Source organism: Vipera ursinii (assembly GCF_947247035.1).
Source record: "Vipera ursinii genome assembly, chromosome: 1".
NCBI lineage: Eukaryota > Metazoa > Chordata > Lepidosauria > Squamata > Viperidae > Vipera > Vipera ursinii.
The window spans coordinates 5,596,036-5,617,880 of NC_139512.1; the positions used below are offsets into that span (position 1 = coordinate 5,596,036).

General features: G+C 44.1%; 1 protein-coding gene across 1 annotated transcript in view; it reads right to left on the reverse strand.

Annotated features, from left to right (window-relative positions):
- Positions 1–21,845, reverse strand: part of ADAMTS10 (ADAM metallopeptidase with thrombospondin type 1 motif 10) — a 69,675-nt gene that overhangs the window by 17,208 nt on the left and 30,622 nt on the right. The window contains exons 13-19 of the mRNA XM_083363302.1: positions 21,335–21,480; positions 21,182–21,245; positions 18,293–18,395; positions 6,151–6,284; positions 4,615–4,738; positions 2,328–2,408; positions 103–266 (exon numbers count right to left, since the gene is read on the reverse strand). Of these exons, the coding sequence (XP_083219428.1) occupies positions 103–266; positions 2,328–2,408; positions 4,615–4,738; positions 6,151–6,284; positions 18,293–18,395; positions 21,182–21,245; positions 21,335–21,480 (816 nt within the window). The remainder of the gene's footprint in view (positions 1–102; positions 267–2,327; positions 2,409–4,614; positions 4,739–6,150; positions 6,285–18,292; positions 18,396–21,181; positions 21,246–21,334; positions 21,481–21,845) is intronic.

Consider the following 21,845-nt stretch of genomic DNA (forward strand, 5'->3'; position numbering starts at 1 on the left):
ATTCATCAAGTGAGGCCCTCTTGCTCAAACTGAATAAAGCTTTCTGTCAAATTAATATTTCCTCTGCCCATCGTTTGTTTTTGGCCCAACATCATAACTAACCATAACAATCAGGGTGATGTTAGTTGGGCCCAGGGCCTCGAGCGACTCTGGTTCATCCTGAGAGCGCCCGTAGTGGAACGTGGTTCCAGCAATGTCAAAGCGCCGAGGTGGGTCGATCGAAAGTTTCCCGTTGACAAAATACTCGTCGTTTTCTCCTCTCAGAGCTGGAAGAAGAAGCCGAAAGACAATGTTTCGAGCTGACGGGCTGTCTGCTAAAAATGAAGCAAGGCCATGGCATGCACTTGAAAGAAAACCAGGAAGCCTGTAATGGTGGCGTCTGTCTGGCAAGAACAAAGAATGCTTATTCTGAGGGCATATACAGCTGTGGCTTTTGTATCAGTTCTAGGTGGTTAAGGGACTGACAACAGTGTCAAAGGGTTAGACATCTTGTATACGTCAGCTAGAAGTTAGGAATAGGGATGGCCTGGAGCAAATAGAATGTGTATTGGATAACTCCTGGAGGATTCATTAGCCAAGGCTTAGGCCTTAGGAATAGGGACGGCTAGAAAACAACAGGACAACTGTTAGATCATTACTAAAATGTTTATTAGATGATTTGCTTACCTTATCCCACCTCCTGCTTTAGTGAAAATGCTTAAAGCTTTCTTAACTCTATTGTTCGAGGCTCCTTGGCATTTTCTAGCCAGGACCCCTTTTCCTGGAGCGCTTCAATAAAAGGAAACGAAACCTGCACCTCATGTCTGGTGTTCGCTATCGGCTTCGGCACCAGGCTCAGATCCGAATTGGGGAGAACAAAGCCAAGCCTAAGGCCAACCAAACCAGATGGAACACCCACCTCCCTCCTTGCAATATTACTAATCAGTTCAAGTGCTTAGAGCCTACATTTGGGGAAGCAGACCTCTCCTGATGCCTAAGGCTTGTGCAGGCAAGGCATCTGCAGGGAAGAACAGCAGCAGCGGTGGTTCAGGAACTGGCAGGTTGTACTGTATCTGTGTTAGGACTCTTGAGATTTAGGGTGCAGGAATATCAATAACCACTAATGGCAGCAAAGAATTACAGTATTCTGAATATCTTTGCTACCCTCTAGTGGTTGCCTAGGTGGCATGCACTGAAGTTGGCAGCTGCCTTACTTCATAGTCTCTTCTGCTCTGTCCACCCCCATAGTGCCAACTGAAGAAAATTCTTAGGTCCTTTATGAGCATGCCTCAGTAAGCTACAGCCAGGTTTACTTTCTGAAGACCTGACCAGGGTTAGGGCTAGGGTTAGACATTAAAAATTATAATACAGTGTCAAACTGAGGATAGAAGTTCATTCTCCAAGCTTGTGGGTTGGTTTCTGAACGTTTCGTTGCCAGGCTAGTTAACATCTTCAGCAGAACGTAGGGAATGTTCTTCTGCTTATAAGGGCTTCATTTGGTCAGTGGGTCTTGTGATGGTAAGGTCATGTCAGGTGAGGGTCATATCAGGTCAGGGTCTTGTCAGGGTCAGGTGTGGGATGTGTCAAGTGAGGGTCTTGTGATGGGTCTTGTGATGGGTCAGATGTGGGTCACAAGTGAGGTGTGGTGTGAGAGACCCATACCTGACCCATTACGGGACCCATCACAAGACCCTCACATGACACATCCCACACTTGACCCATCACAAGACCCTGACCTGACGTAACCTTGCTATCACAAGACCTACTGACCACATGAGTCCTTATAAGCAGAAGAACATCGACACTGAATTCCGCTGAAGATGTTACCTAGCCTAGTAATGAAACATTCGGAAACTAACCCTCGGATTACGAACCTCCACCATCATCCTATACCCGAGCTACAGATATTTGCCACTATTGCAAACAATGTTGATTTTCTGAAGAAGAAGAAGAAGAAAAGAGGCCCTACTGTGACCCTTCAGATTGCTTCCTTCTATTTTTGACTATTTCTTACTTACTGTGAAAGACTGACAAATTAAGCTAGTGGGCAAAATAACCTTCAGAGAAGCAAAAGTTTCTCCTTAGTACATTTGGAAGTATAGGAAAGCTGGTAGAGACAGAAAAGAACCGCTGAGGAACATCTACAGCAGGGGTCTTCAAACCTGGCCCTTTTATGACTTGTGGACTTCAACTCCCAGAATTCCTCAGCTGGGCACGCTGGCTGAGGAATTCTGGGAGTTGAAGTCCACAAGACATAAAAAGGCCAGGTTTGAAGACCCCTGATCTACAGAAAGTCATTTCAAGAACATCAGACCTAAAACATTTCCCGGATAATACAAACTTCTCACCAAGATAATTCAGAGAATGATTAAGTTCCCGGATATCAATGTGGACAGATCCTTTGGGAATCAGTATCACCTCCTCATAGCCTGAAAAACAATTTGAGAAATGGAGTGGGGAATTTATAACCAAGTACTTACTTACTGTAGTTGCATTAAGTATGCAGATTTTACACAGGGTCATCTTATGTAAACTTGCAGATAGGTACGGTGGGATTGTGATTCCCAGAATATATAGCAATTGTGGTCTGAGGAACTGAAATTCCTTCTCTGTATCTTAGTGACATTGCTTGGGCAACTGTGAAGGTTTCTTCAACCTAGTGCCCTCCAATTAGATTGGAACAGCAGCTTCCAGAATTACCTTTGTCTTGGCTTTGCATTTTAAGCACATCTGGAGGCCACCAGGTTGGATAAATATATTTTATTCTAACTGGCCATGATTTACTAAAAACTTTCCATTCTCTATTGATTTTTTTTTAAAAAACTGGAAGCTAGGTCTGGCACTTTATGCATGTAAACTGCCAACATCATCACTGACCGTGTTCACGCAATATGCCAGGCTAGACTAAAAAGAGGTCGATATCTATGGAGATTCTCAATCATCCAGGTCATGGGTGTCCCAAAGATGTTTTTCCAAAAGGCAACTGGATTTCCTTGGTTGTTGTTTTTTTCCCTCCAAAACATTTCACTTGTTACCCAAGGAGCTTTTTCAGTTCTAATTGAATGGTGGGGGGATTGAAGAATTTATATTCTTTGCAGTCATCTGATCGTTAGCACTCTGAGTCATTGAAGTCACTTAGGGATTTATCTGTACCCTCAGGGCCACCTGAGGGCAAATGGATGTGGGACCTTCTTGGTGCTGAGATAGGTGGTCCCTCACCCTCTGTTGAGAGAGAGCTATTCAATTTTAACCTAGATGGCCTCTTTTACCCCTCTAAAAAGAGGCTGGGTAGTTGGGATTAAATGTACTGTGGGAATGCAACCACAGTGTTAATACATTGTGTTGATCTGGCCAAGATACTAAACTGTAATATGGCTTAGTGGTGGGGCGCAACAACATGTTATTTGAATACAGAAAGTGTTTTGTTAATCCTAATTTAGGATACTGTATAAATTCAGAAGGGGACAGATGGGGCTGGCCAAAACATATTTTCCTTCCTCTCATTTCGAAATGAGAGTCTTATAACTGTTAAGATTTTTCAAGATGAAAATAGAATCTAAAGTATATTAATTTAAATTTGTACATCTACAGTAGTGATTACAACACATGAGTACGTTGAACATCAGTTTAGCCAACCAAGCTTTGTCTTTCTCCAGGTTTTCAGAGGAATAGACAAAAGTATTTTTAAATGCAGTCTCTATGTTTATGTTGATGGGGAAGAAATGGAGGTAGTGACAGATTTTATTTTCCTGGGCTCCAAGATCACTGCAGATGGGGACTGTAGCCAAGAAATTAAAAGACGCTTGCTCCTGGGGAGGAAAGCCATGGCAAATCTAGACAGCACACTAAAAAGCAGAGACATCACCCTGTCAACAAAAGTGCGTATAGTCAAGGCTATGGTCTTCCCAGTTGCAATGTATGGCAGTGAAAGTTGGACCATAAGAAAGGCTGAGCGCCAAAGAATTGAGACCTTTGAACTATGGTGCTGGAGAAGACTCCTGCGAGTCCCTTGGACTGCAAGGCGATCAAACCGGTCAGTCCTAGAGGAGATCAATCCTGACTGCTCTTTAGAAGGCCAGATCCTGAAGCTAAAACTCAAATACTTTGGCCACCTAATGAGAAGGAAGGACTCACTGGAGAAGAGCCTAATGCTGGGAAAGATCGAGGGCAATAGAAGAAGGGGACGACAGAGAATGAGGTGGCTGGATGGAGTCACTGAAGCAGGAGGCGTGAGCTTAAATGGACTCCAGAAGATGGTAGAAGACAGGAAGGCCTGGAGGAATGTTGTCCATAGGGTCGCGATGAGTCGGACACGACTTCGCAGCTAACAACAACAACAATGTTTATGTTGTTGTTCATTTGGCAATTTCTGCTTTATTACTGTAATCATCCTTGAAGACGTATTTTAAAAGTTGAAAAACACCACTTGTGACAAAGGGCATGTGACATTCCAGATACATCTGGTGTTATTTACAAGCAAAACATCCCAATTCAAACCAGTGGGTGTTCATTTTTTTTTTTTGAAAACAAGATTTTCTCAAAATAGAAGTACTTCTGTGGGAAATGGCGCCAACTCTCTGCTGCTACAGCTCTCTCTTTATTTTTAAATCTGTAGAGTCACAAAGTCATCCTCACCTCCATCAGGCAGTGAATGGTTGAAGACCCCTTCAATAGTTTCACAGGTGCTTCCATCTCCTCCACAGACCCGGCATTTGTCCTCTTTAGTATCTGAGCCTAAGACGCGGTCACAGCCCACATGCTTATGAGAAATAAATGGAAAATGCTTGTGGATCTGGTGATTTCAGGCTCTCATTTTTAATAGCTCTCCTGCTAGTGCCTCTAAAAACTTAAAATGCTCCTTGATTGACTCAAGGTTGCTCAGGGTTGACTCAGCCTTCCATCCTTCCGAGGTCGGTAAAATGAGGACCCAGATTGTTGGGGACAATAGGCTGACTCTGTAAACCGCTTAGAGAGGGCTGTAAAGCACTGTGAAATGGTATGTAAGTCTAAGTGATATTGCTATTGATCAGATTAAAAAAAAAACCCTCTTATTTCCCACAGTGGCCATACAGATGCTGCCAGGAAGTCTACATAAAAGTACAACCATTCTTCGTTGTTTGATACTAAAAAAAATGCCTCTTGAAAAGAATTTTCCTGAATTGTATCAAAGGTCCGTAAACGGCATCTTCAAAAGTTCACAGGCATTGGGTAATGGCAACTGTTTTTCTCAACAGGTACTATCAAGAATCTTGCTGCTTTTAATAAGATCAATAGTTAATGGCAGATTTCTCATCAATTTGCCTCATCATCTTTTATAGCCATCTGAACAAACACCATGAATATATCTTGTGCCAGTGAATTTCATTGGTTAATTCTCCAGTGGAGAAAGTATTAATGCCTCTAATTGTATATTCTTCCATTTGCCTCCAAATTAAATCTAGAAGTACCATACAGGAAGTCCTTGACTTATGACCGGTTGCTTAGTAATTGTTCGAAGTTACGGCAGACTAACTGGGGGGGGGGACTTTAACCTGGATTCAAAGTTCCAATGGTTACCATCCTGCAGTCACATGACTGGATGTCAGCCATTCAGCAATGGGGCCACATTTATGACTAATTGCAACATCCCTATTAGTCACCCAGAATTTACCTACAGTTTTCAGCAAAACTGGCCACACGGCAAACCATTGGTTTGCTTAAGGATTGCAGAGTTAACAACCCCTGCAAAAAAGATTGTAAAAGCAGGTCGGTCATGTGGGTGACCTGATTTGCAACTGTCATGACTTACAATTATGATTGGCATGCTCCATTTATGGTCGTAAGTCGAGGACTATCTGTATTGCGCTGGAGCAATAAGCAGAGAGTACTGTTTGGCAGGGGCCCCCAACGGGCCACATAAGCGGTGGGAGAGCAACTGTGCACACACAGATCCATTTGTGCAAGCAGCGGGGGCTCGCATTTGCATGCAAATCTCCCTTAGTGCGAGCGGCAGGCGCGTATGCCGGCTACTCGCCCAAATGGAGCTGTGCATGCTTGCGCATGCACCTGCCACTCATACAGAACTATTCCTTCTCCTCCTCCCCCTCCCCTGCCGGGCCGCCAAGCCAGAAAGCTTTGGGACTGCTGCTGTATAGGCAGGAAAGACCAACGGCTTGACTAACACACAGTCACCTTGCATTCTCCGCTGACGCAGATGTCGTGGGAGTCCTGGCGGCAAGGTGTCCCATCGATCACAGCTGCAGCCCTCTCTGTGTAGAAGTTAAAACCTTCCGCCAAACAGTTGAGTGAGCAGGACTTGACGCCACCTGCAAAGCCGGGAATTAATTCACACAAGTTCACCAGAGGCTGGATTGCAAAACAGCATCTTTACTGAAGGCTGAATTCATTTTTACCTAGCTAAGCAAAAAAAAAAAGTGCATTTGTGATGGCCACGGCTCCTGAGCCTCTTCCTCTGCCACAGCCACTGTATGTGTGATAAGGAAGCTGCACGTTTTGTACCCAATCTCAAACGGCTCATATTTAAGTGATTGTCCACTAGGACTCCAAGATCCCTCTCACAATTAAGTGCCATAATAAGTTATACTATGAGCATTTCCAAATGGTGTTTTTTTCTGCCCTGTGCAGCATGTTCCCTACTGATAACATACTATTGATAATGTCACATGATAGCAGACTTCCAATATCTAAGGAGCTGCCACAGAGAAGAGGGGTCAAAGCACCAGAAGGCAGAACAAGAAGTAATGGATTGAAATTAATCAAGGAAAGGTCCAACTTAAAACTAAGGAGAAATTTCCAGACAGTGAGAACAATTAATCAATTGTCTCCAGAAGGATGATCCATCACTGGAGGTTTTCAAGAAAAGATTGGACAACCATTTGCCCGAAATGTTATAGGCTATTAATGTGAACAAGCCTTGATATTTTGGTTGCTTCAGAAAACCCATTTGAATTTTTTCTTCCTTGTTTTAGAAAAGAGTGAAAACGTGTGATCTAGTCATTTGATCTAGTCATTTGACCCTAACCTAAAGCAACTATTTGCTTCACTAAATATATACTCTGAAAATTGTTAGGGAAAAGCCTCTTAAGTCTTTCCCCCCAAAAACTTTACTTTCTCTTGATCCTTTGGAATGCAGCCCTTCCCTCTTGAGAATCCACCATAACTTTGCAAAGTATTGCAAATTAATTGGCAAATAGGTAAAACGAGAGATTTTTGTGACTGGCTTCCTGCAATTAGGCAAAAAGTAACTGGTGCATTTAGACTAAGATAAAATGGGGATGGGGAATTTGTTGTTCAACATATTGAGACAACCCAGCCATTGTCTTACCAAGTTATATAAACTAGGCTATCATGTTAAGCCATCACATGGTTTATTTGTGGAGCTTAATATATCAAAATATATTTTATTATTTATAATGTCTCCATCTTCCCTTAAACATTAACAGAATCTATAACGGACTGAGAATCAGCATCTCCACTAGATAACTGACAGTCAAGTTAAAACTAAGTTAATCAAATAAAAATAGCAAACGGGAAAAATATTTTATTCAAACTTCCTTAAACCCCCAAATAAGTTACCCAGACCTAACCTACACATTAAAGGAAGAGTTAATTAAAATGGTCACCACACAGAACTGCACGTTCACAAGAATACACATCATTGATGAACAGGTACCTACACACACCTATGCTTCTCAATTGTCACCCTAGAATCAGCATGTACACACTTCCATACCCAGGATACACTCCCCTATAAAACAATGTCTCTCTACCCCATTTTTTCTGCAGCTGCCCCCAAATCAAACCTCCATGCTTTTGGGAATAAATAGTTCTCCTTTCCTCACAGCTGTCTGGTTTTCATTTTCATTTATTCTTGCGCAACCCCAGCTCGAGGTGAAATCCTAAACTATTCTTCTGACATTAGCATGTTACAAAACCAAGGTTACAAGGAACGGGAGCTTTTAGAAATCTGCAGTTACAAAAGTTTGTGTGTTTGTTGAACAATGTTTATAACCTGCAACAAAGTAGAATTTAAAATCATTTCAAGTAGGTCAATAATTGACTACTTATGATAGATATCCAGATATAACTAGATTTGAAAAGCATGATGCACTACTTTAACCTGCTGACTAAATGCAAGGATGATTGGAGTCTCCACTGAGAATACCTATCATCTTGTTGAACTCCATATAGCCTGCTAGAAGAAGCACCATTAAGAGGGCCTGCTTAGATTTTTCTAGTGGATGGGAAAATTTTATTTTGGCAAGCTTCTTGATGTGCTTTACATATAGGGCTTTTAAAGGCAATGATTAGCCTTTAGAATTGGATCCAGAAGCCTACTGTGTAGCATCTTCAAGAACATCTTCCGGGTGAGGTTCAAGGTCTTAGTGATGGTTTTTAAGTCCTTACATGGCATGGGTCCGGAATACCTCGGGGACCACCTGCTGCCGGCGTCAACTCCCCTCCGCCCCGTGCGTTCCCACAGAGAGGGCCTCCTCAGGGTGCCTCCAGTCAGAGAATGTCGGCTGGTGGCCCCCAGGGGGAGGGCCTTCTCTGTGGGCGCTCCGGCTTTGTGGAACCAGCTGCCGGTTGAGCTCCGGATGGCACCGGATCTCCGCTCCTTCCGTCGCGGGTTAAAGACCCATTTATTTGAACAAGCTGGCCTGGCCTGATGGGGAATCACTTAGGGTTTTAATATTTATATATATTTTTATTGTTTTTATTGTGGGCAATAATTTAATTCTTTTTTAATTTTTGTATTTTTGTAGTTTTAAGATATGCCCTGTTCACCGCCCTGAGTCCTTCGGGAGAAGGGCGGTATAAAAATTTAATAAATAAATAAATAAATAAATAAATAAATAAATAAATAAATAAACAGGGTTGCTGTACACCAGGGGTCTTCAAACCTGGCCCTTTTATGATTTGTGGACTTCAACTCCCAGAATTCCTCAGCCAGCATGCCTGGCTGAGGAATTCTGGGAGTTGAAGTCTACAAGTTATAAAAGGACCAAGTTTGAAGACCCCTGCTGTACACTGAGGAGATTGCCCTAGTACAGGAGTCGGTAACCTTAAACACTCAAAGAGCCACTTGAACCCGTTTCTCAGAGAAAAGAAAACACGGAGCCGCAAAACTCGTGCTTGCGGGTGGGGGAGCTTGATTGAAGTTTAATTAAAAAGAAATAGAAGCTGCTGTGCATGAGTTATCTCTCCCTCCCTCCCTCCCTCCCTCTCTTTTTCTCTCCCTCCCTCTCTCTCCCTCTCCAATCTTTTGTTCACCTGGCAAGCTGGCTTCACACTGTTCTCCAACAAGTTGACACACATTCTTATTGAGCTGGCTCTCCTGCCCTTGGTCTGCCAGTCCTCTTCCCCCACTCAGTGTGTGTGTGTGTGTGTGTGTGTGTGTGTGTGTGTGTGTGTGAGAGAGAGAGAGAGAGAGAGAGAGAGAGAGAGAGAGAGAGAGAGAGAGATATGCTGCTTTCTGCTGCTTCCTGCTTCCTGTGGAGACACAGCAAAGGCAGGAGCCCCACCCAATAAGCTTGTCAGCTTGTTGGAGAACAGCATGAGGCCACTCTCTTTTTTACACACACACACACACACACAGAGAGAGAGAGAGAGAGAGAGAGAGAGGGAGAGAGAGAGAAGGAAAGCACAAGTGCCTCTGTCTCTGTCTCTCTGCAAATGGCGGAGGACGACTGGGAGAAGGAGGAAAGAGCTGCATGAGGCTCCAGAACCACGGGTTGCCAATCTGTGCCCTAGTAGTAGTTTGGCTGTCACATTTTGTACCAGTTGTTGGTAGATCTAGTAGCCAACAATCAGATTAACCAAGTCAAGGAATATCACCCTTGCTCGCTTCCTCTGAACCTTTGTGCCAAGACAGTACCTGCCAGGCAAATAGCCTGTTCTCATTGGACAGCCGGGCTGCAGCTAATCAACGTTTGAGGGATGTATTGTTTTGCATTGCCTGGACCTGAAAACAAATTTTGGGATGAAGTGCCATGTTTCTGCAGTTGCTTTAGCGTCTCTGTCATTTCTTTCTGTGACTGATTGGTTGAGCCGATCACTATGCCATACTGGTAGTCTTCAACTTACAACCATTCATATTTTATTTATTTATTTATTTATTTAATAATATTTCTATACCGCCCTTCTCCCGAAGGACTCAGGGCGGTGAACAGGGCAAGAATAAAAATACAGAATTACAAAAATTAAAAAAGGATTAAATACATGCCCATATGGTGACCGTTTGAAATTATAACAGCACGAAAAAAGTGACTGACTGTTGCAGCATCCCCCACGGTCACATTATCAGAATTTGGGTGCTTGGCAATGGTCTCACATTTATGAAGGTTGCAGTGCCCCAGGGTCATGTGATCGCCATTTGTAACCTTCTGACAAGCAAAGTGAATGGAGAAGCCAGATTTGCTTAACAACCATGTTGCTAATTCATCAGCTGCAGTGATTCACTTAACAACTGTGGGCAAGAAAGGTCATAAAATAGGGCAAAACTCACTTGGCAACTGTTGCAGTGATCGTAAGTTGAGGACTACCTGTAGTTGATTAGGATCCTGGATTTGCACAAAATAGCTGATTGGAGGATTCACAAGTTCCCTGATATTATTTGGGGTTAAAAGTGCCCCCTCCCCTTTACCAACAGGGTAAGCAGGTTAGTGCTATCCTCTGGCCCCTGAACTGACTTGCTTAAGTGTGTTGTGTGAACCCAGGCTATTGGATTGGCAAGTGGAAGAGGAACCTCTTTAGACTAGGAGAGTTAAAATTTGAAGTCATGCCTACACATCTGAACAAAGAAAATTGATTGCATATCCTTCTGTCCCCTTATATTTTAAATTCATTTCAGCTCTGGCTCCCTGGAGTTCAACACTGCTCAGCTCCTTCAGAGGGTTAGCAGCTGAGAAACCTGGAGCTTATTAACAGATGTCTCAGAGGTGGTTTGGCTCGATGGCTGAGTCTGAGTGTTTAGCAAAAACAGATGGAAGGAACCTCAGTTCGAAGGATATAAGCCAGGATATGCAGCTTTGGTCTTTTTTCATTTTTCTTTTGGCCAAGGGCCACACTTGATCTTTGAGCCATTATGCCAAAGGGCTGGGACTATGTTTAAGGAGCTGAGGATGTTTAAGGGAAAGTGACGAGAATGGCGGTAAATCAAGAAACCAAGCCCCACAAAGAATATTTTTTAAAAAAACAAACAAACTAGAAAGGTTAGCCTGCAAGACAGAAAATTAAAGGAAAGCTCAATCTTGTTTTTTTCAATTATTGCACCTTACTAGTTATAAGAGGGACAATAGCACGAACCTGCTTTCTATGATTCCATGGAAGAACTAATGGGAAGAACTGGGAGGGCAGCCATTGGGCTAAACCTAAAGAGAACCTTCCTATTAACTGTTTGCTGCTGGAACAAACTTCCTTGAGAAATGATGGCTTCTTCTCTGCAGGAGTTTGAAGCAGAGGCTGCAAATTTGTCTGCCAAGAATGCTGAAGTTGCAAGACTTCGGCATAGAGCAGGGAATTGGATGGCCTTCAAAATGCTTTCTAACATAAAAATCCTACACAGTGTGTTATGTATTTGGCTTGTGGTGTTATACCACGTGCGTTGCTGGAGCAGCTAACGGCTCTCCAGCAACCCAGACAAGCTGTCTCTGGTCCTGCAATTGGTTAGCCCCTGGCGGCAAGAGTGGGTTCAAACCTATTGGCTGCTGCCTAGGGGCTAGACTATATATTGTGGCCGGTCACGGACCAAGTTCCAGTACAGTTCCAGCAAGAATAAAGCATGTGTCATCTTGTACTCAGCCTTGTGTCTTCCTTCCTGCATCAAGAGCCCACGACATAATAGTGGTGACGAGGATGGGATCCTGCTTCGCTGATTAAGAGCTAAAGTCAATGAGGGGTTGGCATTTCACACTGGAGGGAAGAGGCATTCCCCCCCCCGCCCCAGGCCGACTGTAAACCACTAGTGGCCTTGTGCTCAGTGGACGCATTCCCTGAGCCTAGAAGCAGGATCTGAAGATCGCAGGAATCTGAAGGAAGAATGTCGAAGGTCGGCAAATTAAGAGAGTTTGATGTGAAGCATCCGGAAGAATGGCTCTTACCTCTCACAAGTAGAGAACTATCTGAGGGCAAATCAAATTGCGGAGGAAGGCCTGAAGGCCGCCACGTTGCTTTGCGTGTGCGGCCCAGCAGCTTTCGATCTAGCAGACAAGCTTTTCGCGCCGATGCCCATAGAAGCAGTATCATACGCTGACCTTAAGTTGAAGCTAACCAGGCACTTCCAGCCCAAGATGTCGGAGATGGCATGGTGATTTAAATTCTACCAAAGAGTGCAGCTACCTGGGGAGACAGCTTCGGAGTTTATTGCAGACCTAAGACAGGCCACACGCCTTTGCAAGTTCTCAAACTTAGAAGAACGACTAAGAGACCAGCTCGTCTGTGGCCTTCGGGATAGAACGCTCCAGCAGAGACTGTTTGCTAGACCCAACTTAATGTTCTCCGAGGCACAGGATGAGGTGATGGCTAACGAAGCTGCTGGGGGTGCAGTGCAGACAGTTCAGCCCACCAAACCTTCTAACGTCGAAGAATCGGTCCATCTAGAGGTCGCCAAAGCTGCCAGAGAATCGTCAGAAGAAGAACCTGAGATCAACCAACTTCAAAGGCAATCCAATGCACAAAACCGCAACAACCACCAGCGAGAGGACGCTTACAAGGCAGTTCTCTTACCTAGATGAAAGGGGTGCGGAGGCAACCATCTTCGCGCCAGTTGCAGATTTTGCTCGGCCACGTGTAGAGCTTGCAGAAGAACAGGCTACATCGCGGTGGTTTGCAGAGCCTGCCAGAGACCGGCCACACAAACACCAGTCGGAGGAACCGACTAGGAGAGGTACTGGGGCCCAGGGTCCAGTTAGTGTGGGATTCTTCAGAAGCCTGAGAAGCGTTTGCCGCACTGGGGCTTGACGCCCCCTCAAGCCTAAACTTAAGCTCTTAGTAGAGCTACAAGGAGTTCCATGCAAAATGGAGTTGGACTCCGGCTCTGCTGTCTCAATCATTTTGTAAGACACATTCAACTTTGTGTGTAGGCGCAGTAACAAGTGGGCCAAACTAAGACTCTCAGATATCATTTTAACGGACTTTCAAAATGCTCACGTTAAAGTTAAGGGTGAAGCCACCGTATTGGTAAATTTTAAAGGGTTTTTGGGGCACCTAGATGTAATAGTAGTAGAAGGCCAGAGAACAAGTCTCATTGGACTTGATTGGTTTGATGCCTTAGGTATTCAGATTACTGGCATAAACTGGACACAAACGGCAGACCTCATGTCAGTGTGCGAGGAATACGCAGATGTTTTTGATTCAACCCTAGGGACATACACAGGCCCGCCAATTTCTTTCAAGTTAGATCCCAACGTTGTCCCAATCAGGGTTAAACCTCGCAGGGTCCCCTTTGCCTTAAAACATAAAATTGATTGTGAAATTGATAAGCTTGTAGAACAGGGCGTGTTACAGCCTGTCAATGGGGGGCAGTGGGAAACTCCTATTGTCACCCCACTGAAGTCCAACGGGGAAGTTCGCATTTGCACTGATTATAAATGCACATTAAATAAGGCCCTCAAGCAACACGCTTACCCGGTTCCTGTAGTCAACCATATTTTAGCCTCTTTGCAAGGGGGAACCATTTTTGCTAAACTTGATTTAGCACAGGCCTATCAGCAATTGCCGGTTGATGAGGCCACAGCCGTGGCTCAAACGATCGTAACTTACAGAGGGGCATTCAAAGTCAAACAATTACAGTTTGGAGTCAGTGTTGCACTGGGTATTTTCCAAGGGATTATGGAACGTACACTTAAGGGTATTCAGGGCATCTGCCCTTATTTTGATGATGTTATTATTGCTGGGGAATCCCCAGAAGTGTTGGCCAGAAGGCTCAGGGCTGTTTTGCAGAGGCTTCGCAAAGCAGGCCTCAAATTAAAAAAGAACAAGTGTAGTATTGGGGTCTCATCAACAGAATTCTTGGGGTTCCACATTGATGCAAATGGTATTTACCCCACTGATTCTAAAGTGAAGGCCATTAAAATGGCTCCTAGGCCCAAATCAAAAGGAGAGCTGCAAGCATTTTTGGGTCTCTTAAATATTTATCACACATTCCTACCTCATAAGGCAGCAATAGCAGAGCCCCTCCACAAGCTGCTTGACAAAAAAACCCCTGCTGCTAGAATATTGTCCATACAGGACATACCTAAGTTTCCCCTCCATGCAGGGGATATTGCTGCTGAAACTCCCACAGATAAAATTCTAAGTAGAGTGTTGTCATGGGTATACACGGGCTGGTTGGAAAAAAGTCCAGGATCTGAATTTCAAAGTTATTTTGTCAGGAGGCATGAATTGTCTGCGCATAAAGGGTGCATCTTAAGGGGGAACAGAGTCATAATTCCCACTTCCCTAAGGGACAGGGTCTTACACTCCTTACATGAAGGCCATCTAGGCATTGTCAGAATGAAAGCTTTAGCTAGAAGCCATCTTTGGTGGCCTTGATAAGGCTATCGCGGGTCAAGTCCATGGTTGTTATACATGCCAGCAATCTAGGCCTGAAATGCCTCATGCCCCAGTTCACAGGTGGGAGGAAACACACACTCCCTGGTCTAGGATTCACATACACTATGCTGGGCCTTTTCAGGGGCAGCTTTTCCTGATAGTAGTGGATAGCCACTCAAAATGGCTGGAAGTAATTCCAGTTCCTAACATGACTACTGCTAGGACCATCCAGGTGCTGAGAAAACTCTTTGCAACACATGGGTTGCCTGATGTTTTGGTTTCTGATAATGGGGCCCAATTCACTGCTGCTGAATTTCAGGCTTTCCTTAGAGCTAATCTCATCAGACATGCAACGTCTGCACCGTTTCATCCTTCTTTTAATGGACAAGCCGAACGCATGGTGAGGACAACAAAGGAGGCACTCAAGGTATTGTCACAGGTGACTGGCATCACAGATTGGCAGATTTCTTACTCTGCCAGCATTCTATACCCTGCACTGCTACAGGTAAAAGTCCTGCAGAACTACGTTGGGGGAGACGTTTAATTACTAAACTGGACAGGTTGCATCCAGACAGAGTGGCAACAGAAGCCTCTTGACCAAAACCCCCAAGGGGGGTGCACATGGGTGATTGGGTTTGGGCCAGGAACTATGGTCAAAGGAATTTATGGGCTCCTGGTCAAATAACCAAGGCATCCGGACCCCTATCTTATGAAGTGGGGTTGGAGGGAGGACGATTGGTCAGAAGATACATTGACCAACTCAGGAAAAGGTTTCCAGAATGGTCACTAAGTGAGGACTGTGGCATAAGTCCCTCCCAAGGTCCTCAGACTTGCAGCCAAGACAGCCCCCACTGGAACCACCAGGGTTTTCCCTTCTCAGTGGAGGGGGAGTCTGAGGTAGAATCGGGAAGCACGGAAGTGCAACATGGAACCCCTGACCAAGCGAGCCAGCCGAACCTCAGCAACCGCTGTGTATACTCTGCAAAACAGACTGACTCTGGGGTGGGCCAACCTGGTGAGGCCAGCCAGAGCGTTTCGATTCCCCTTGACACTGGAGCACAAAGAGACATGGGTCTACCCAGCCCACAGGGTAAGCTGGTAGACCACCAAGTGATGGGAACTCCAAGACATTCCTCTAGGCCACAGAAGCCTCCTGCATATCTCTCAGATTACATCATAAAATAAAGTGATGTATAGTGTTGTGAAACTTGTACCACTAACTACAGAAACTTGTGCATTGTGGAACTGCCTTTACTGTAATGTAAGCCTGCTCATGAGACATTGGTTAATCTCATTGTAGCCACTACTGCATTGGCAAGCCTGTTCAGACGTTGTTTAATCTCATTGTAGCCACAGTGAATTTATGATTTATTATTTTATTATTATTATTTTATTATTATCACTACAGTTGTTTGGAGTTGATTAATAAGTCTTGACAGCTGTTAAGATTATTCAAGGGTGTAATAGTCTGATCTAAGAGGGGAGGGGTGTTATGTATTGGGCTTGTGGTGTTATACCATGTCTGTTGCTGGAGCAGCTAACGGCTCTCCAGCAACCCAGACAAGCCGTCTCCAGTCCTGCAATTGGTTAGCCCCTGGCGGCAAGAGTGTGTTCAAACCTATTGGCTGCCGCCTAGGGGCTAGACTATATATTGTGGCCAGTCACGGACCAAGTTCCAGTACAATTCTAGCAAGAATAAAGCATGTGTCATCTTGTACTCAGCCTCGTGTCTTCCTTCCTGCACCAAGAGCCCACGACATAATACAGTGTATCTGGGTGGGCAAGCCTTCGGCAGCTGGATGCTGCACTTTTTTTTTTGAACTTTTCCTTAGGGGGGAATGAAAGCTGCAATATGCTAGCCAGAATGTCCTTCCCTAGACATGTCTAAGATTATCATTAGACAACAAAAGGTTTCTGCCTCCTTCTTACCTTCCACTTGTTTTCCCTTTACCTGGAGAATTCTAAATGCCTATTGCCTGGGTGAAACAGTATTTCCTCAGAAGAAACATCACGGTGTTTCTCAATCTTGGTGGCTTTAAGATGCACGGACCTCAACTGCAACGTCAGCTAGGGAATTCTGGGAGTTGAAGTCCACCCATCTTAAAAGTTGCCAAGGCTGAGAAACGCTGCTCTAGGATTTCAAAATATGTTTCCACTAGTCTTGTTTTTTTTTTTGCTTCTCCATCCCACAGTTCTTGCCCCAAAGGAAGTAGCTGCAATAATCACTCAGAGTGAAAAACCACCAGTTCTTTTGACAATCTTCCCTCTCCCCAGCCTTTGTCTTCTCTCCTTTGTTTCTGTCTGCTGCCTTGCAGTTATGTCTATACTGAGAGTGGGGTGGGTGGGGAATGTGAAATTCCACACAATCTCTGAAAATGGCTGAGCTGCACACTCCTGTTGTGCCTCCTTCTTGCAGTTGTAAATCAGGGTGGAAAAACAGCTGCCTGGAAAAGCACCTGCCTTTCCTTCTTTCTCTCTTGTCTATCAATATCTCATTTTCTCTGCTATTTGCACAGATGGATTAAGGCCAGCCGATGCCTTAAGCAATAGTAACATTGGTACTCCTCGGTACTCCATTGCTTAACACAAAATATTAAGATTCAGTGTGGTAACGGTGAAATAGGTTATTAAGAATCTGGTTTTCTTCTAGGCTATTTTCCAGGTTGGACCTCGCACTTATATTAAATATAACCTTTTTTTACAACCCCCCCCCCACTAAATCGCAATAAACACATGCCAATTATTTACTTATAAAGAGGGCAATAGAGAAAAGGCAAATTTTCAACCATCTTAAAAGCATTTTTAAACAACATTATGCCCTTCAAAAATTAGGAGGAGACTGCAGGACAAAGTAGAATCCCAAAGCAATAAACGGGTGAGTGAAAATTGATTTAACACTGCTAATAATTTTGTGTTTTTTATTACTTCAATGCAATTGTACCTTGGAGGGCCACAAACACGTCTCAACTGGTCCAAATGAGCTAGCTCATTTGTCAGTTAGACCGGCCTGTAAGAACACAATATTCTACAGTCGGCAGAAATGAAACAGGATAAGGCAGGGGTAGGCAACCTTGGCTCTTTTATGACTCGTGGACTTCAACTCCCAGAATTCCTGAGCCAGCATAGCTCAGCTTGGAAACCTCTCCCTTTCCCCTCAGCATGGCTGGCTCAGGAATTCTGGGAGTTGAAGTCCAAGAGTCATAAAAGAGCCAAGGTTGCCTACCCCTGGGATAATAAGGCATTCTTAGTTTAGAGACCATGACAGAAGCCAGCCAGTAGGTGTTAGATATGCTAATAAAAGAAAAGGCAAAGCTTTCCCCTGTCCAGTTGAGTCCAACTCTAGGGGGTGGTGCTCATCTCCATTTCTTAGCCAAGGGAGCCAGTGTTGTCCCAAGACATTTCTGTGGTCATGTGACCAGTGTGACTATACGCTGAGGCACACAGAACGCGGTTATCAGCTTTCCAGCTTGCCCACACGCTAATAGCAGTGTCAATTCTCTGAGTGCGAAGCTTTACATGTCATGCACAAAAACCCAACCCAATTCAAAACCTTCCTAGGAAAAACACTTTAGGCCTTTAGGATTCAATATGCATGGAATTCCTATTTACTGTTGTAGAGAAAAATGGAAAAGCACAGGATAGGATTGCAATAGGGTGCCTGGGAAACAAAACGTAATTTGCCAGTTGGGCAAAAACATCCCACTCTGCAAACTTTTGTTAACTTGCACATCTTACGACCATGTGGATGTTGAAGCTGTCTGTTAGGAAATGCTGCACTTACCCCCTCGGTACGTCTTCCAAGTATAATATTTGCCCCGAAAGGGGATGTGATCAAATTCAGCACATTGAAGCTCTCGGAAGTCTTTTGACCCAGGAGGACAATCCTGAAGCAGGATAAGAATCAAGGAAGAAAGGAAGATCCCAGAATTATTATCAACAGCTGGATGTGGTTATGTCCACCAATGCATGGATGGTAAAACTACTTCTGGCTCCTGATCAAAAACACCAGGGTGGTGAAATAAAAATATTTGGTTGTTAAGGTAAAGGCAAAGGTTCCCCCGCACATGCGTGCTAGTCGTTTCCGACTCTAGGGGCCGGTGCTCATCTCCGTTTCAAAGCCGAAGAGCCAGCGCTTGTCCGAGAACATCTCCGTGGTCATGTGGCCGGCAAGACTAGACACCAAAGGCGCATGGAACGCTGTTACCTTCCCACCGTAGTGGTCCCTATTTTTCTACTTGCATTTTTACGTGCTTTCGAACTGCTAGGTTGGCAGAAGCTGGGACGAGTAACAGGCGCTCACTCTGCTACGCGGCACTCGGGATTCGACCCGCCAAACTGCCGACCTTGGATGGAGCTTAATCTTGAAATGTAAGGTCTCCAGGAAAAAGTTTGGGGTTGTTTTTGTTTTTTTTTTGCACTGAGATATATTCAAATAGAAAGTGAATCTATTTGTGACTCTTAACTATTATAGATTAAAAAATGTGACATACAGACAGACACAGCCCACGATTTACAACCATTTGTTTAGCAACCATTCAGAAGTACAACAGAACTGAAAAAAGTGACTTGCGACCAGTCTTTGCATTTACAACCGTTGTCGCATCCCCATGATCAAAATTTGGGAGCTTGGCAACCAACACGTATTTATAACAGTAGCAGGATGCCAGGGTCATGTGAGCATCATTTGTGACCTTCCCAGATAGCTTCAATGGGGGGGGGGGAAAGCCAGATTCACTTAATAACCCCATGATTCACTTAACAACTTTAGTGATTCACTTAACATCCATGGCAAAAAGGTCACAAAGTGAGGCACAACTCACTTTACAACCACCTTACTTGGCAACAGAAATTCTGGACCCTATTGTGGTTGTAAATTAAAGTTTACCTGTACAAGGAATTCAGTGGCTGAGTATGCAGACAATTTTATGGGTTCACATAAGACAGGGGTCCTCAAACTTGGCCACTTTAAGACTTGTGGACTTCAACTCCCAGAATTCCCCAGCCAGCTGTTGAAGTCCACAAGTCTTAAAGTGGCCAAGTTTGAGTCCCCCTGACCTAAGAGATTGAACCATAGATTAGTCAAGTGGTCTAAATCCACACAACGCAATGCCCCCAAACAAAAAGATAAACACAGAACTAAAACCCCATGCCATGAACTAAGGTCAAAACTGACCATGCTTAGCATTTTGAATGAATGCGGATGTGGTGTTTTTAACTGTCCTGATTAAGCATTTGTGAACACAGGAATCTTTGATGGATGTATCCTGGGAGTATACAACATAGGAAAACTGGTGTCTCTCCCAGCTCTGTAAAGGGATAATTTTGATTATCATGCCTCCCAAAGACTATCTGAAACTGATTTTTAATTTCAAAATATTGTCAGGAGAGGGAGAGGAAACCACTGGGTGCAGTTTTGAGAACACTTGTAGCAAGCGTAGAGGGAGGTGCAAATGGGATAAATTCTCAAGTCCACATTATTAAGCAACAATCGGAGCAAGAATTAATATGTTGACTTATCTTTCAACCCAAATGACTCATGAGGTTGGAAAAACATTCTATGAATTCCCACCAGCTGGCCAACCCAAAATTCCTTACAGTTAAATGCAATTTCAGGCAGCATCGAAGAAGTGCAGTTTGCAAGTAGGAAAAGTATTAGTGGTTCAGATGCCAGTTTCAATATTGTGTCCGGTTCTGAGCACCCACTTTAAGAAGGATTCAGAAAAGACCAGAAGTGTTTCAGAGAAGAGCAAAATATGTTTAGCCTAGACTAGAGCAATGTTTCTCAACCTAGGCAATGTGATGATGTATGGACTACATCTCCCAGAATTACCTAGACAGCATGCTGACTGGGGAATTCTGAGAAATGTAGTCCACACATCTTCATGTTGCCAAGGTTGAGAAACACAACTAGCCTAAAGAAGAGAAGACCAAAGAGGATCTATCTTCCTTCCTTCCTTCCTTCCTTCCTTCCCTCCCTCCCTCCCTCCCTCCCTCCCTCCCTCCCTCCCTCCTTCCTTCCTTCCTTCCTTTCTTTCTTTCTTTCTTTCTTTCTTTCTTTCTTTCTTTCTTTCTTTCTTTCTTTCTTTCTTTCTTTCTTTCTTTCTTTCTCTCTCTCTCTCTTTCTCTCTCTCTCTCTCTTTCTTTCTCTCTCTCTTTCTCTCTCTCTTTCTTTCTTTCTTTCTTTCTTTCTTTCTTTCTTTCTTTCTTTCTTTCTTTCTTTCTTTCTTTCTTTCTTTCTTTCTTTCTTTCTTTCTTTCTTTCTTTCTTTCTTTCTTTCTTTCTTTCTTTCTTTCTTTCTTTCTTTCCTTTCTTTCTTTCTATTTCTATACCTGAAACAATGTCAAAGAATAGGCCCAAACTATTCTGCATCACATGGCATAATGTGCAGAGCATGGAACAATGGTTTTAAAATACAAGAAGGCTGATCCACTTGAGTATTGGGGGTGGGGGTGGCAGAAAGAGAAGCTCAAAAGAGAAGCTTAATTTCCCAGGAAAGAGGTGGGCCCTCCTCTTCCAGATGTGTCTGACAGACACTACACATCATTGTCTGGGGATGATTTAATATGAATTCCTGCACTGAAAAGAGGGTTGGACTTGATGTCCTAAACAGCTTTTCTGGCTCTAAATTTCTAGGATGGTGCACAGTGTGTTTGTGGTTAGTGTTACTCACATCAATGTTACACGACCGGTAGCGCTTCCGTTCTCCTAGGCAATACCTTCCTCCAATGGTTGGCCTTTTGAAAAAAAATGTAAACAATGTGAGATTATAGGCCCACAGTGCTATGCCCAGAGGCTACATCGATGCTGACAGCAATCTGCTTACCTTGGACTGTCGCAATAACGAATAGATGAGGAAACGCCTCCCCCGCAGGTCCGGCTGCACTCTCCCCAGGCTGACCAGCTGCCCCATGCTCCATCCACCCCTTCTGGCCGCATGCCAAAAGGTACGCATTCCCGCTTGTAGCACCACTGAGTAGGGTGGAAGCAAGGGGGACAGAGAGAAAAACACAGGCAATATTGCAGAAAGCCAAAGTGGATGATATTCATAACCCCGTTGGTTTGCCTATACAGGTAGCTCTTGAGTTACAACCAGAATGGAGACCAGATTACTAGGCAAGGTGTTGTTGAGTCACGCCCAATTTTTTCACCATTTTTGTCCTGGTTGTTAAGCGAACAACTGCAGTTAAGTGACTCATGGGGTCATTAAATGAATCTGGCTTTCCCTGCTGACTTTGCTTGTTTGAAACCAGCTGGGAAAAGATGATCATATGACTCCAGGTGCTGAAATTGTCATAAATATATGCTGGTTGCCAAGCACGCAAATTTTGATCGTA